Below are 14381 nucleotides of genomic sequence, written 5' to 3' on the forward strand. Positions count from 1 at the left end.
TGGTACCACAAAAATAAATAAATAAATAAATAAATAAATAAATAAATGATAGGGACAAAGGAAAACACAGCTCTACTGACCACAACAGGCTCTTTAATTGGGGTGGAGCCTGGGAGGAGGAATGACCGGGGAAAAAAGTCCACAAGTCAGAAGCCTCTTCCTTACAGACTAGAGGCTTTCTATGGTGTGTTAGAGGGAAAGAGGGTGAGGTTTGTGAATTTCTCTGATTGGTGGTTTAGCAGCAGGCCAGGACAGATAAGTGTACAGGGCTGGGGGCAGGGGGCTGGTGAGAGGCATCTGCCCACCTCTCCAGAAGTACTTTGTTCTCAGCCTCCTCGGGCCTGGCCTCACGGTGCCCTCACCTGCTTCTCGTTTTCTTCCACTTAAAGCAATTTTAAGCAAGGTATGGTGGCACACACCTGCAATCCCGGTACTTGGATAGCTTGAGACTAGGAGGATCGTAGGTTTGAGTCCAACCTCAGCAACTTAGCAAGACTTTTTCAGCAACCTAGCAAGACCCTATTTCAGAACAAAAACATAAAATAGGGCTCTGGGTGTAACTCAGAGATAGAAGCCCCTGGATTCAATCCCCAGGACCCTCTCCCCCCAAAAAAAAGAGAAAAGTAATTTTATTTACAGGCGTGTGGAGCCCATTCAGACCAAGTACCATGCTTGCTCAATAGGGCACAACATATGCTGAACCAAGGAAAAGCCCCCACACGAGTAACTGGAAAGCTCAGGCGGGGCCGGGCCTCTCCAGTGCGTGCACCCGGTTGTCAGAACTCCGGTTGGTCATGGCTGTTGCTGAGCCGATTCCATCTTAAGCAAAATTAGAAAGTCAATATGAACTGGTTATACTAGACTGCCGTCTTTAGAAGAAAAAATGTTATCTCTCCTGATTCATCTTCATTCTGTTGTTTCAAAACCACCCCGTTGCCATATGAATATGTAACTCTGTGTTAAATTTAATGAAAATGTTGTAAAGGAGTGTTGATTTACGGATAGTTCTCAGTCGTCGTACAAGAATGAAGAGCTGGAGAACTGCACGCCAATGGCGAGGTTCTCTGCCGTGGGATCAGTGGTCTCTGCATATGAATGTTTGGGGCCTCGACTTAACTCCCACAAATCTTTATGGGCTACGTAGGTGTCACTGTAGACCTGAAGGGGCCAGGGCAGTGGAGTAGATGGTCTCTCCTAGGACAGGCCGGTGCAGCCCTCGGCTGTGGGAGAGACTGGCGTGCGGGATGGGAGCTGAGGGGCCCGGCGGGACCCCCCCAGCTGCTGCCTGGGTGCCAGGTGAGCCGGGAGCCAGGGGAGAACGCCGCCCTGCCGGCCTCCAGGGGACCATTCTTCTGTTTGGCCTATTCCACGTTCCCTAGATCTGTGGAGAACGTATTTGAGAAAGGTGAAAAGAAAAGCTCCCTTGGCCAACTCCGAGAGCGGGGAGAGCAGCAGCCAGTGTAGCAGTTGCTCAAAGCGGCGCAGCAAGCGGCGCAATCTGCCATCCCCATTTGTTGATCTCGCGTGCCATCCCTCAGTTGGCACCGCGGCTGCCAGGAGCCACCCCCTCCTGTTCCCACCCGAAGGCAGCGGAAGAGACTGTGACAGTGTTAACTCTTCCTGCCCTGCAGCCTAGACTTTCTTCGGCCCCACTCAAGCCTACTAGTCCACACCGCGTGAGGACCCACGGAGATGTTAGGTTCAAAGAATGTTCTTTAACATAATTAATTTTTTTCCCTTAGTACCGGGGATTAAACACAGGGTTACTCTAACACTGAGCTATACCCCCGGGCCTCTTTATTCGTTATTTTGAAACAGGGTCTTCCTATGTTGCCCAGTCTGGCCTCAAATTTATGTTCTTCCTGCTTCAGGCCTCTTGAGTAGCTAGGATTACAGGCATGGACCTGGCACCCAGCTCACAGAACTTTAGAACTTAAAGGTGCCCAGGGAATGGATTTATTTATTTATTCTGGAGATTGAACCCAGCCACAGTCCCACCCCTTTTAATTGTGTGTGTGTGTGTGTGTTTGTGTGTGTGTGTGTGTGTGTGTGTGTGTGTGTGTGTGAGAGAGAGAGAGAGGGGGGGGGGAGACAGACAGACACTGGGGATGGAATCCAGGCAGGCACCTTCTACCTCCGAGCTACACCCCGAGCCCTGTTTTTTATTCTTTACTTTGAAACAGGGTCTCACTGAGTTGCGAAGGGTAAATAAGCAGCTGAGGCTGTCCATGAACTGAGATCCTCCTGTTTCAGCCTCCCAAATGCTGGGATCACAAGCATGCGCCACCATGCCTGGCTCAAACTTGAAACAGGGCAAGGTATCATCAAGTTGCTGAGGCTGGCCTCAAATCTGCACTCCTCCTGTGTCAGCATCCCAAGTACTGGGATTACAGGTGTATGCCAACGCACTGGTCCAGGAGAATTTTTAGAAAAAAGTAAAACAGAGCCAGGTGTGGTGGCACACACCTGTAACCCCAGTACTTGGGAGGCTGACACAGAGGATCATAAGTTCAAGGCCAGCCAGCCCTAGCAACTTAGTGAGGTCGTGTTTCAAATAAAAAAATAAAATAGGGCTGGGGCATAGCTCAGAGGTAGAATGCCCCTGAGTTAAATCCCCGGTAACACAAGGAAGGAAGAAAGGAAGGGAGGAAGGAAGGAAGTCTGTCTGTCTTTGGAGATTAGATGACCTGTCACAGTGGGTAGAGGTAATTTCAATTTTGAAGAGTGATGAGTTCTAGGAGAACCTATTTTCTCTACAGCCAGGAGTCTGAATGCTCCTGGCAGACCTACAGTGATGGGGGAAGTGGATCAAGGTCAGAGGAGCCTGCTGGTTAGACTAAGAAAAGCAAGCCCAGGTGGGTGGAGAAGCAGCAAGGCCTGGCCAAGGGGACAGGGGGGCAAGGGCAGCCCAGAGCCTTGAGAATGTGGCAGTGACATTTTAGGGGTACATTGATTAGTTCTGGTAATGATTTATAGCAATCGGAGCCAGCCATTTATTAAATACTTTAAGAAGGCATTTAACATTACTCACAATGTCTCTCCCACTTTGTTTAATGTGCTTTCGTGGAAACGAGGGAAGAACACAATCCGGGGCACATGGTGTGGTCCAGAAATCGTTAACATGACGATTGTCAAGTGTGTAGGGGGGATTCCTATCCAGGCTGGACGGGATTGTGAATAGCTCTGCTCAGATGACAGAAGTGGAACTTACCATTTTTAGCAGTTCAGTTAATTTGTGTATATAAAGTGCCGGGCACATCACAAGGTCTGTGTGTTGGTTGCTGCTGCTGCTGCTGCTGCTGCTATTGTGGTGATGAGGATTTCCTGAAGTAGAACTACAGCATCTAATCAGAAAACAGAAACAAGTTCCTATGGGAATTTTGCTTAGCCCTTATATTAGAAAATATAAAACAAGGGGCAGGGGGTGTAACTGAGAGGTAGAAGAACATACCTGGGCTCAATCCCCGGTACCAAGAAGGAGGAGGAGAAGGAGAAGAAATAATAGAATAAGATGAACACACTGGAGCACATCTACAACCCCAGCTCCCAGGAGGCTGAGGCAAGAGACCACAGATTCAAGGCCAATGTGGACAACCCCAAGAGACCCTGTCTCAAAAAAAGAAATAAAAAGGTCTGAGAATGTAAAAGATAAATAAATACGTAAATAAACCAGAAATTTTCCATCAAGGGGCTTAATTCTTGGAAATGTCCTGAGTTCCGGTTGGAAAACTACATTTCCACGTTTCTATTGGGTCTGGCCTGGCTGTAGTTACCCTACAGAGCCCTCTTCCAGAGCCCAAGGAATTACTTGAGTTAGCCACTGGCTTTATAGGAGGTGTGTGTGCTTGCTTTAGACCTAAGGCCCACAGGCCTCAGCTTCCTGGGGGAAGTCAGGTGAGCCACGGATGACAAGGTGACCTTGGGCTCTAGGACTGGGAGTGTCCTAGATAAGGTTTATCACCTTATCTGGACCCCTTTTCCCTCACCCACGGCCCCACCCTCTCCTCAGTGGACAGCTGAGCTCCTCCAGGCTTTGAAAGCTGAACTCCAACCCTTTGTGATAACTCTCCCGTCGCCCTCCCCGCTGCTCACTGGGCTCCTCTGTTGTAAACTTCTGAGACTGTGGGGCCTGTCTCACAACTTACTGCTATTAGCTAACATCTTATCGATCACACATGAAAGGGTTTAGAGCAATGCTTAACTCACTGCTTAATATAACTTGTGCTTTGCCCCTCTTCTCTCGTATAATCTCTGAAACGTTGAAAATGGAGCTTGGGAGTCACAAAGGAGGTAAAATACCAGCCAGGTTATCAAAAGCCACTGCTTTACGTGGACCTGGCACTCTTGGGGAGTCAGCAGGCCTTGGGGGAAGGGACCAAGAGTGGCGCATAGTCCCACTCGGCCGGCTGAGTCTCGTGGCAGATCGGAAGCGCCGATGTTTTACAGGCAGGCCGGTTCTCTCGCGACCTCTGGAGTCTGTCTTGAGATGTTTAGAGTCTGGAAGCACCTGGCGTCTCGGGATGTCTCTGCTTCTGGCTTCCAGGGTTCCGCCCCCTGTCCCGGTGGAGGGGTCGTGTGGGGGGAAGGGAGGGGAGACCTGACCTATCAATCTCAAAATACCATATTTGTTACATTTTGAGATTGGATTAGTGGGGCCCAGTAAGGCTAATAAGGTCCCCGTGAACTCGGGCTCCCTGGCTTTGGAACTGGAATTTATAATCCTTTTTGCTGTCTAGCTTCTTTTTTGGGGTGGGATACTAGGAATTTAACCAAAGATCATCTACCTCTAAACTACACGTCCAACCCTATTTATTTATTAAAACAGAGTCTTGTTAAATTTCTGAGGATCGCGCTAAGTTGCTGAGGCTGGCTTCAAACTCGCTATCCTCCTGTCTCAGCCTCCTAAATCCTAGGATTATAGGTATATGCCACCATGCTCAGCTCCTAGCTCCTTGCTTACCCGTCTGAATTTTTGTTCTTTCTCCACATAGCAATAGCAGCAGCACTTATCTTCTCAAATAGTTTATAAACTTTTTTATATGGTGCTTGAACCCAGACGTGTTCTACCTCCGACGTACACCCCCAACCCTATTTTATTTTATTTTTTTAGAAACAGGGTCTCACTAGGTTGATGCAAGACCCGCCGAGTCTCTGAGGCTGGCTTTGTACCTGTGATCCTCCTGTCTCAGCTTCCCAAGTACTGGGATTATACCACCACACCTGCTTTATACACTTTTTTTTTTTTGATTACCACATTTTTTGATCCGATTATAAACTTCAGAGTGCTGTATCTCTCCCTTCTTACAGGTGTACTCCCCCAGGCGTCCCATCTAAACATTATCTAAGGACTAAGTGGTTTTCCCAGGGTGGAGCAACAGCAGGGGCTCCTAACTGGATGGCTGCTGTGATAGGTTGGACACTATGAGTCGAACCATTTCCAAAAAATAAAACACCAAGGCTCTCCCACACCAGCTCCAGCTCTTGCGTGTCAGGCTCCGTCCTTCTGTCCTGCCCTCGCGCCGGCAAATGGCTCCCTGCTGCACAAGCAGTTGCTTTTCTGCCAGTGGCAGGGAAAACCTTTTTTTTTTTTTTTTTTTTTTTCAAGAACAAGAAGGAGCAAGTTTGTATCGGCAGAGTAGTCCTAGGCAAATCCAAAAGTTGTCTTTTGTCCTTAATCCTCAGGGTCTCTTTTCCACACCCTGTATCCTGTACTGGGCCCCTAGGGTCCCACCTGGTCCCAAACTCCCTGATAACAGGTGCCAGCCCACTCCTTTCCTTAAGGCTGCTGATCACCGATGAATCCACAAAATCAGGTTTATGGTAATCCCTTCTGGGGACATAGTTGCATAAAAGGAGATAATCTCTTAACTGTTGTGCAAGGTAGTGGGACCAAAGGAGAGAACTAAAGGGCACTTTTTGAGGGAAGCAGGAGGGGGATGGAGAAAAGGCTCCAGAGTAGCCCAGGGCTGGCAGGGCAGGCCTGTGATCCTAGGACTTAGGAGGCTGGAATATGATTTGCAAGTCTGAGGCCAGCCTCAGCAACTTAGCCAGACTCTGTTTAAAAATAAAAAGGGGCCGGGAGGCTGAGACAAGAGGATCGTGATTCGCACACAGCTTCAGCTACTTAGAGAGGCCTTTTGCAATCCAGTGAGGCCCCATTTCAAAGTAAAGAATAAAAAAAATAGGGCTGAGGGTGTAGCTTGGAGGTAGAATGCCCCTGGGTTCCATCTCTAGTACCACAATAAATAAATTAATAAAAAATAAAAAATAAAAAGGGCCAGGTATGATGGCCCACACCTATAATCCCAGTACTTGGGAGGCTGAGACAGGTGAATTACAGGTTTAAAGCCAGCCTCAGCAACTTAGTGAGGCTCTCAGCAACTTAGAAAAACCCAGTTTCCAAATAAGAAATAAAATAGGTCTGGGGGTGTAGCCTAGAGGGAATCAGGCATGGATGCACATTCCTGTAATCCCATTACTTGAGAGACTGAATAGGAAAATGGCAGGTTTGAGGACAGCCTCAGCAAGTAGCAAGATCTACTTCCAGTCAGGCGTGGTAGCACACTCTTGTAATCCCCGCGCTCGGGAGGCGGAGACAGGAGGATCGCGCTAGTTCGAAGCTAGCTGTGTTGGCTTAAGAGACCCTGTTTCCAAATAAAAATATAAAAACTAGGTCTGGGAGTGTAGCCCGGAGGTAGAAGAGTTTCCAGGGACCCCAGTTCTACCAAAAAACCCACAAAAAACAAAACCAAAACAAAAACAACAACAAAAAAGATCTACTTCCAAACAAAAAAATATTTTTATTTATTTTTTCTTTTTTCTTTTTTCTTTTTTCTTTTTTTTATTTTATTGGTGCACTGTATTCATACATCATAGTGGGATACAAACTTTTGTAGACATACATGCACACATCACCCAGTCAGCCCCCACCCGATCCCCACCCCATTCTCTCCCCATCCCTCCTTCCCATGCTTGGCTTAGTGGTTGACATCTAGTATTATAGCAATTTATCCAAAATTAAAAATGATAATTTCACATAACAGTTTCATTTGTCTGATACCAAGCTTTTAATGACTTAAAGATGACATTTCAATATTTCCTTTTGCTTTCTTTCTTACCAGAGAATATTTTTTTTCTATTTTTTTAGGTGAAACTATCATATGTTTATATATTTATTTTTCAGAAAAAAAATCTATCCTAATATAGTATATGGACTCTAGATACCCAAAACGATCTTGAAAAAGAACAAAGCTAGAAGATATATATTTTCTGATTTCAAACCATATAAAGCTACAATAATTGAAACAGTGTAGTACTGTTCTACAGGCAGATATATAAACCATTGGAGTTTAATAAAAGCCTAGAGCTAAATTCTTCCCTATATTGTCAAGTTATTTTTGACAAGGTTTCCATGAACATTTGGTGGTGGAAATAATAATCTTTTAACTAAATATTGTTGAAAAATAATAATTACATGGAAAAGAATAAAATTGGACCCTTACCTAATCCCATATACAAATATTAACTCAAAATAGATAAAAGACCTAAGTATAAATCTTAAGACTATAAACTTTTAGAAGAAAATCTGGGTCATAAAACCTCACAACGTTGAAATTGGCAGTGATTTCTTGGATATGATTTCAATGGCACAGGCAACAGAGGAGTATACAAACTCCCTAAAAAATAAAAAAAAAATATTGTATATCCAAAGACAATGTAAACAGAGTTAAAAGTTACTAATAGAATGGGATAAAATACTTCCAAATGCTATATCTGAAGGTATATTAATATTCCAACTAGACATCCTAAAAATTAACAACAATAAAGGCAAACAATACAATTTAGAGGTAGGTAAAAGACTAACATAAATAATGAATCTCCACAGATAACCAATCTTAGTTGTCTGTTGGATGGAAAATCTTGTTTCTCTGGTTCTGGTGTGTGTTACCTATTTCTTCTTTGTAGTTAATCTCTTTGAGCATTTTCTCTAGCGCTGATTTTGAAGACATAAATTCCTTCAGTTTCTGTTTGTCATGGAAGCTTCTTATTTTTCCATCTAATTTGATAGAAAGTTTTGCTGGGTAGGAAATTTTTGGCTGGAAGTTGTTTTCTTTCAGAGTTTGGAATATGTTACTCCAAGCCCTTCTGGCTCTCATGACTTGGTTTGGGAAGTCTGGAGTGATTCTAATTGGTTTGCCTCTGAATGTCACTTGGCCCTTTGTTTTTGTTGCCTTTAAGATTCTCTGCTTGGCTTCCACATTGGTCATTTTGACAATTATGTGGCGTGGGGATCCTCTTCTCCGATCCTGTCTAAAGGGAGTTCTATAAGTTTCCTGGACGTGTGTATCAACCTCTTGCTCTATGTCTGGAAAATTTTCTGCTATTACTTCCTTGAAGAGATTGTTGATCCCTTTGGTTTCACTTTCTTTTCCCTCCTCTATTCCAATTATTCTTAGGTTAGCTCTCTTAAAATGGGCCCATATTTCTTCACTATCATATTCCTGCTGTCAGATATTTTTTTCTAGATTAGAAACTATGCGTTCATTTTTGGAATGAACATCGTCTAAGAGCGAGATTCTGTTCTCCATGTGGTCTAATCGGTTGTTCATGCTTTGAATTGAGGCCTTTACTTCATTAATTGCATCCTTTATCTCTTTTTGGCTCTCTCTGAATTCTTTTCGAAGCACCTCTATTATTTCTACAGTTATTTTCCTGATTTGATCTTCTAGAAATCTCTGATTTTCTTTTTTATCGGGTTCTGATGTTGTGGGGTTGTGGGCATTCATTGCTCCAGTGTTATTCCTCTTTCCCATGATTTTGGAAGTTTGTGCCTTCTCTGGGTTCTTCCCTTGGGTCACTATGACTTCGCTTAAGGTGCTCTGGATCTCGAGTCTGTAGTATCTCTGACCCCACTACTCCTTTACTGGGTTGTATCACAGAGTCTCCGACCCAGGGAGTCGATAGAGGCTGCTTTAGACTGTGGGGGGGTGCCAGGTTGTGCGTTCTCCTATGGTGTGATATCTCTGCCACCGCCACTCCCCCACTGGGTCAAGTCCCAGGGAGTACAGTACTGGGATTTCTCCTCTGTGGCCCACAATTTGACTCACTGTTGTTGAGTACGCAGATGTAGCTGTACTGGACTCGGTGAATTCACTGCTGCTGCCGCCGGTGGCAATATGGCGCTGCTGCTATGCCCTCGGCCGTGAGGCTGGCGTATTTTTTCTTCTCTGGTTTTGAGTTCCACTCTGAGTCGCTGCAGCGTGTGCTGAGCTCAGCCACTGGGAGCTTTAGATGCTCCCTGCGCCGAAAGATCCCACCTGGCTGTTCCGCAGCGGCTCACCTCGGCTTGCTGTAGCCGTCCGGTGAATTCGCCGCTGCCGCCGGCAGTATGGTGCTGCTGCCGCGTCCTCGGGCGTGAGGCCGGTGTATCTCCTCTGTGGCTCTGAGCTCTGTTCTCAGTCTGCTTTCTCTCTGGAGCCTGGTGATTTTTTTTGTTTCTTTGGTGATGGTGTTTTCTGCCTATGAAAGGCGCTGATTTTGTGGTAATGGAGATTTGTTGTTAGCGGGGCTCTTAAGCCCTGCTTTTCTCGGTCGCCATCTTCCCGGCACAAAAAATATTTTTAAAAAGAACTAGGGATGTAGCTCAGAGATAGAATGCCCCAAGGTCAATCGCTAGTAACACACACACACACACACACACACACATACACACACACAACTAAATTGAGCTTTGTGGTGCAGAGCTGTATGTAATATCAGTACTTTGGAGGCTAAGGAGGGTAGAAGGTTCAAGGCCAGTCTTAGCAACTTAACAAGACCCTGTTTCAAAATAAAAAATAAAAAGGGCTGGTGGTATAGCTCACAGGTAGAAAAAAAAGTTGGGGAGAGGGGAACATAATTGTTTTTGTGTCTTTAATTTTTTTTGTGTGTGTGTGGTACTGGGGATGGAACCCAGGGGCATTCTAACTTCGAGCTACACCCCCAACCCTATTTTTTATTCTTGATTTTGAAACAAGGTCTCACTGAGTTGCAAATAGCTTTACTAAGTAGCTGAGGCTGTCCTTCAACTATGATCCTCCTGTCTCAGCCTCCCAAATGCTGGGATTACAAGTATGCACCACTACTCCCTGCTTGTGTCTTTAACTTTATTATATGTGTGTGTGTGTGTGTGTGTGTGTGTGTGTGTATGTTTTGGTACTGAGGATGGAACCAAGGGGCTTTCTACTCCTGGGCTATATTCCCAGTCCTATTTTATATTTTATTTGGCAACAGGGTCTCGCTAAGTTGCTGAGAGCCCTACTAAGTAGCTGAGGCTAGCTTCGAACCTGTGCGATCCTCCTGTCTCAGCCTCCCAAGCGCTGGGATTACAAGCGTGCGCCACCACACCCGGCTCTCTGGAGACTTTTAGACATTCTGGTGGCACATCTGGAGAGCTGCTGCTGATTTCTAGAGAGTAGAAGCCATAGATGCTTCGAAACACCCTCCAATGTAGTAGGACAGCCTCCCACACACACAAAAGAATTATCCAGTTCCAAATGTCAATATTGCCCCAAATTAAGAAATCCTGCTGTGACACAGCCGCTGTTGGGAACAGCCTGGATTTTTAGAAACACAATGCCAATTAGTGTCAAAACTTAGATTTACATGACACACTGTCCAAATCACTTAACTATTCCCTGGGGCGGGAGGCACCCAGAATTGCAAACCTGAAGGCTGCAGGATCTGAGGTCACTAGACCTTGTTGAAGTGGTCTGTTTGTATTCTTTCACTGCTGCCAAGTGCTTCAAGTTTCCTCTGTCGATTTGCACCCATCTTGGGAATGAGATACTGCGCAAGTCAGTAGCAGCCAGGTGTCTTACATCTTGCTGCTCATTGCATTTCCAGGAAGATTGTGTTCTTTCCAATCACTCATTCCATCCTCTTTGCTCTTGTGTTTGTCTTTCATTTATTGCAGGATTTAGTCATTCGAATTGTGTTTATTCTTGGCAACCTGACAGCGAAAAATAACCAGGCCCGGGAACGCTTTTCAAAAGAGCAGGGCAGCATCCAAACGCTGCTGTCGCTGTTCCACACGTTCTACCAGCTCGACCTGCAGGCCCAGGGCAGGGAGCAGGCAGGAGCCGCGCAGCCCGCCACGCAGCGGCCGCCCACCGAGGAGGAGGACGTCCTCATCAAGCTGACCCGCGTGCTAGCCAACATGGCCATCCACCCGCGGGTCGGCCCCGTGCTGGCCGCGAACCCGCAAGTCGTGGGCTTGCTGCTGACCACGCTGGGTGAGAGCTGAGACCTCAAGGCACTTGTGCGGCTGGGGCGTGGTGAAGGTTTGGCTCCTTGTAAGGAACCTCAGCTGTATGAAGGCGAACTCCTCTTCTGGTCACAAAGACCTTAAATGGGATCCAGATTTTAAAAAGAAACAGAGAAAGAAGGAAAGACCATTACTAAAACCCATCACTGAGCCGGGCGTGGTGGCGTACTCTTGTAATCCCCGCATTCGGGAGGCTGAAACCAGAGGATCATGGCTCGCGGACAGCCTCAGCTACTTAGTGAGGCCCTTTGTAACTCAGTGAGACCCTGTTTCAAAATAAAGAATAAAAAATAGGGCTTGGGGTGTAGCTTGGAGGTAGAATGCCCCTGAATCCCATTTCCAGTACTACAAAAAAAAAAAAATCACTGAATTGTGCTCTTTAAAGGGCAAATGTTAGAGCTGGGCGTGGTGGCACACACCTGTAATCCCAGTACTTGGGAGGCTGAGGCAGGAGGGTCACAGGTTCCAGGCCTATGCAGAGTAATTTAGTGAGACTCTCTTTAAAATAAAAAATAAAAAGGTGTAGCTCAGAGGTAGAATGTTCATCCTGTGCTCATCCTCAGCTCCACTAAGATGAAAAAAGGGGGGAGATTCTGTGGTTGATGAATTACATTACAACTTAAAGCAGTTAATCAAATGAGCAAAAATTGGCCAAATTAACCACAAAGAGTTTAAAATCCTCAATGTTTCCTGGGGTAATGGTTGATTTCTTTTTTCTTCTTCAGGTTATTATTATTATTTTTTTAATCTGTGATTCTGCACCCCAGCCCTTCAGCTGCCCAGGGAAGCCTTGAATTTGCACTTCTCCTGTCTTAGTCTTATGAGGATATTTTTCATTTTCAGGCAGGATCTTTATTTGGTTCCCATGTTTTTTAAAAGCTGGCAGTCAGGTGTTAGGCCTCATTTCTTCACTCTCTCTCCTAGCATTCATGCAGCATCTGTGCGTTGGCCTGTGTGGGCCGCCCTGGGTGGAGTGACTGCTGGCGGAGGGCCAGGGTTTGTCGTCTATAGCATAATGAGTGACCATGTTTCCTTTGAATGTAGTGAGTTATTAAAAGGCTATTCTCCTTAATGAAAAGGAAAAGAAGGCCAAGGGGGTGACCATTATATCAGAGCATTTAAGAGTTAGCATGGGCCTCTTAGCTCATGGCCCTCGACTTGATCCCAAGGAACTTAACGCTTCATACGAGAGGTAGAAGGCACTTCCTGTTCAATAAAACCTTTGGTCATGGCCAAGGTGCATGCAGTGCTGAGGCGGCTCCTCTCCACCTGGGCAGGGCTTCTGGGGCAGGCGATGGTCGGGTAGAGGGCGCAGTGAGGGCTTCCGGGGGCTCAAGTTGCTGCAGCTAGTTTAGTACCACCTGACTCCGACTCTTCCTGTGACTGCCACTGCCTACTGCTTCTCTCTTGGAGGTGCTTCAAGAGCGCCGAGAGACCCAGAGCTGAACTCAGGACTTCTCCCCCGAATTGGCCCTCTTCCCATGCCCTCGATTCAGAGAATGTGGTTGATGTCTGCCTCAGTCAGCTTTCCATCACTGAGACAAAATACCTGAGATAACCAACTTACTAAGAGACATTTCGACTCATTGTCTTCAGTTCCTGTCTTGACCCTGTGCTTTGGGGCGTGTGGTCAGGTCGTACACAATGGCAAGAACAGAAGCACAAGATGGAGGAAGCTGCTTACCTCGTGGCAGCCAGGAAGTGGAGGAGGGTGGGGGGAGAGGGCCTTATGTCCCAATAGCATCTTGAAAGGCACACTTCAATGACACAACTTTCTCCCATTAAGCTCCACCTCTCAAAGGCTCTACCATCTCAAAACCAAGCCCTTTTGGGGGGCAAATTGAAACCCAGGAGCATTCTTCCTCTGAGCCATATCCCCAGGCCTATTTTATTTTTGATTTTGAGACAGGGTCTCCCTAAGTTATTAAAGGCCTCCTTAAGTTACTAAGGCTGGCCTTGAACCTGTGATCCCTCTGTCTCAGTTTCCCAGGTTCAAGGATTACAGGTGTGTACACTATGCTGGGCTGCGACCAAACTTTGAACACATGGGCCTTTGGGGGACACTTCTCAAACCTTAGCAACAACCGCTCATCTCTGACAGCCAGAAGCCTAAGGGTCTCCTAGGTAACTCCTCTCCCTCACACCCCACATCTGCACCGAGCACATCCAGTCCACGCTGCTCCCTCTCTGCCACCTCCCAGGTCTAAGCTGTATGGTCATTTGTCAAGTGCAGGAGGTTCTTTTTTTGTATGTTGTGGTACTGGGGATTGAACCCAGGGAGATTCTACCGCTGAGCCACATCTCTAGCCCTATTTCTTATTCTTTTTATTTTGAGACAGAATCTCACTAAATTGCAGAAGGCCTCACTAAGTAGCTGAGGCTGGCTGTGAACCTGTGATCCTCCTGTCTCAGCCTTCCAAGTACTGGGATTGCAAACATGCTCCATCACACCTGGCTCATTTATTTATTTATTTATTTATTTATTTATTTATTTAGTGGTACTGGGGATGGAACCCAGGGGCATTCTGCCTCCAAACTACACCCCAAGCCCTATTTTTTTTCTTTATTTTGAAACAAGGTCTCACTGAGTTGCCAAGGGCTTTACGAAGTAGCTGAAGCTGTCCTTGAACTGCGATCCTCCTGTCTCAGCCTCCCAAATGCTAGGATTACAAGCGTGCGCCGCCACACCCAGCTGTGCCTTTCTTTTAAATGAATGTTGTATTTGCTTTTTGTCTGTGATACTGGGAATTTTACCCAGGGACTTTCTGCTCCAAAGGTATACCCCCCCCAGCCCTATTTTATTTTTTAGTTTGAAACAGACTCTTGTTAAGTTGCTAAGGATATCCCTCCATTACTGAGGCTGGCCTTAAACCTGCAATCCTCCTGTTTCAATTTCCCAAGAACATGGATTAACAGATCACTGTGTTACTAATAGTTTAGAGAGCTGGGTGTCATGGCACACACCTATAATCCCAGTACTTGGGAGGCTGAGACAGGAGGATCACAGGTTCAAGTCCAGCCTTGGCAACTCAGTGAGAGCTTCAGTAACTTAGCAAGGACCTGTTTCAAAATCAAA

At 46.1% G+C, this 14381-nt stretch overlaps 1 protein-coding gene across 1 annotated transcript in view; it reads left to right on the forward strand.

Moving 5' to 3' along the window:
- Positions 1 to 14381, forward strand: part of ARMC2 (armadillo repeat containing 2) — a gene marked incomplete at its 3' end in the record, with an annotated part of 126053 nt that overhangs the window by 91324 nt on the left and 20348 nt on the right. Inside the window, exon 12 of the mRNA XM_080699876.1 lies at positions 10955 to 11273. Within this exon, the coding sequence (XP_080556002.1) occupies positions 10955 to 11273 (319 nt within the window). The remainder of the gene's footprint in view (positions 1 to 10954; positions 11274 to 14381) is intronic.

The sequence above is a fragment of the Muscardinus avellanarius genome (genome assembly GCF_963383645.1).
Source record: "Muscardinus avellanarius genome assembly, chromosome: 8".
Taxonomy (NCBI): Eukaryota; Metazoa; Chordata; class Mammalia; order Rodentia; family Gliridae; genus Muscardinus; species Muscardinus avellanarius.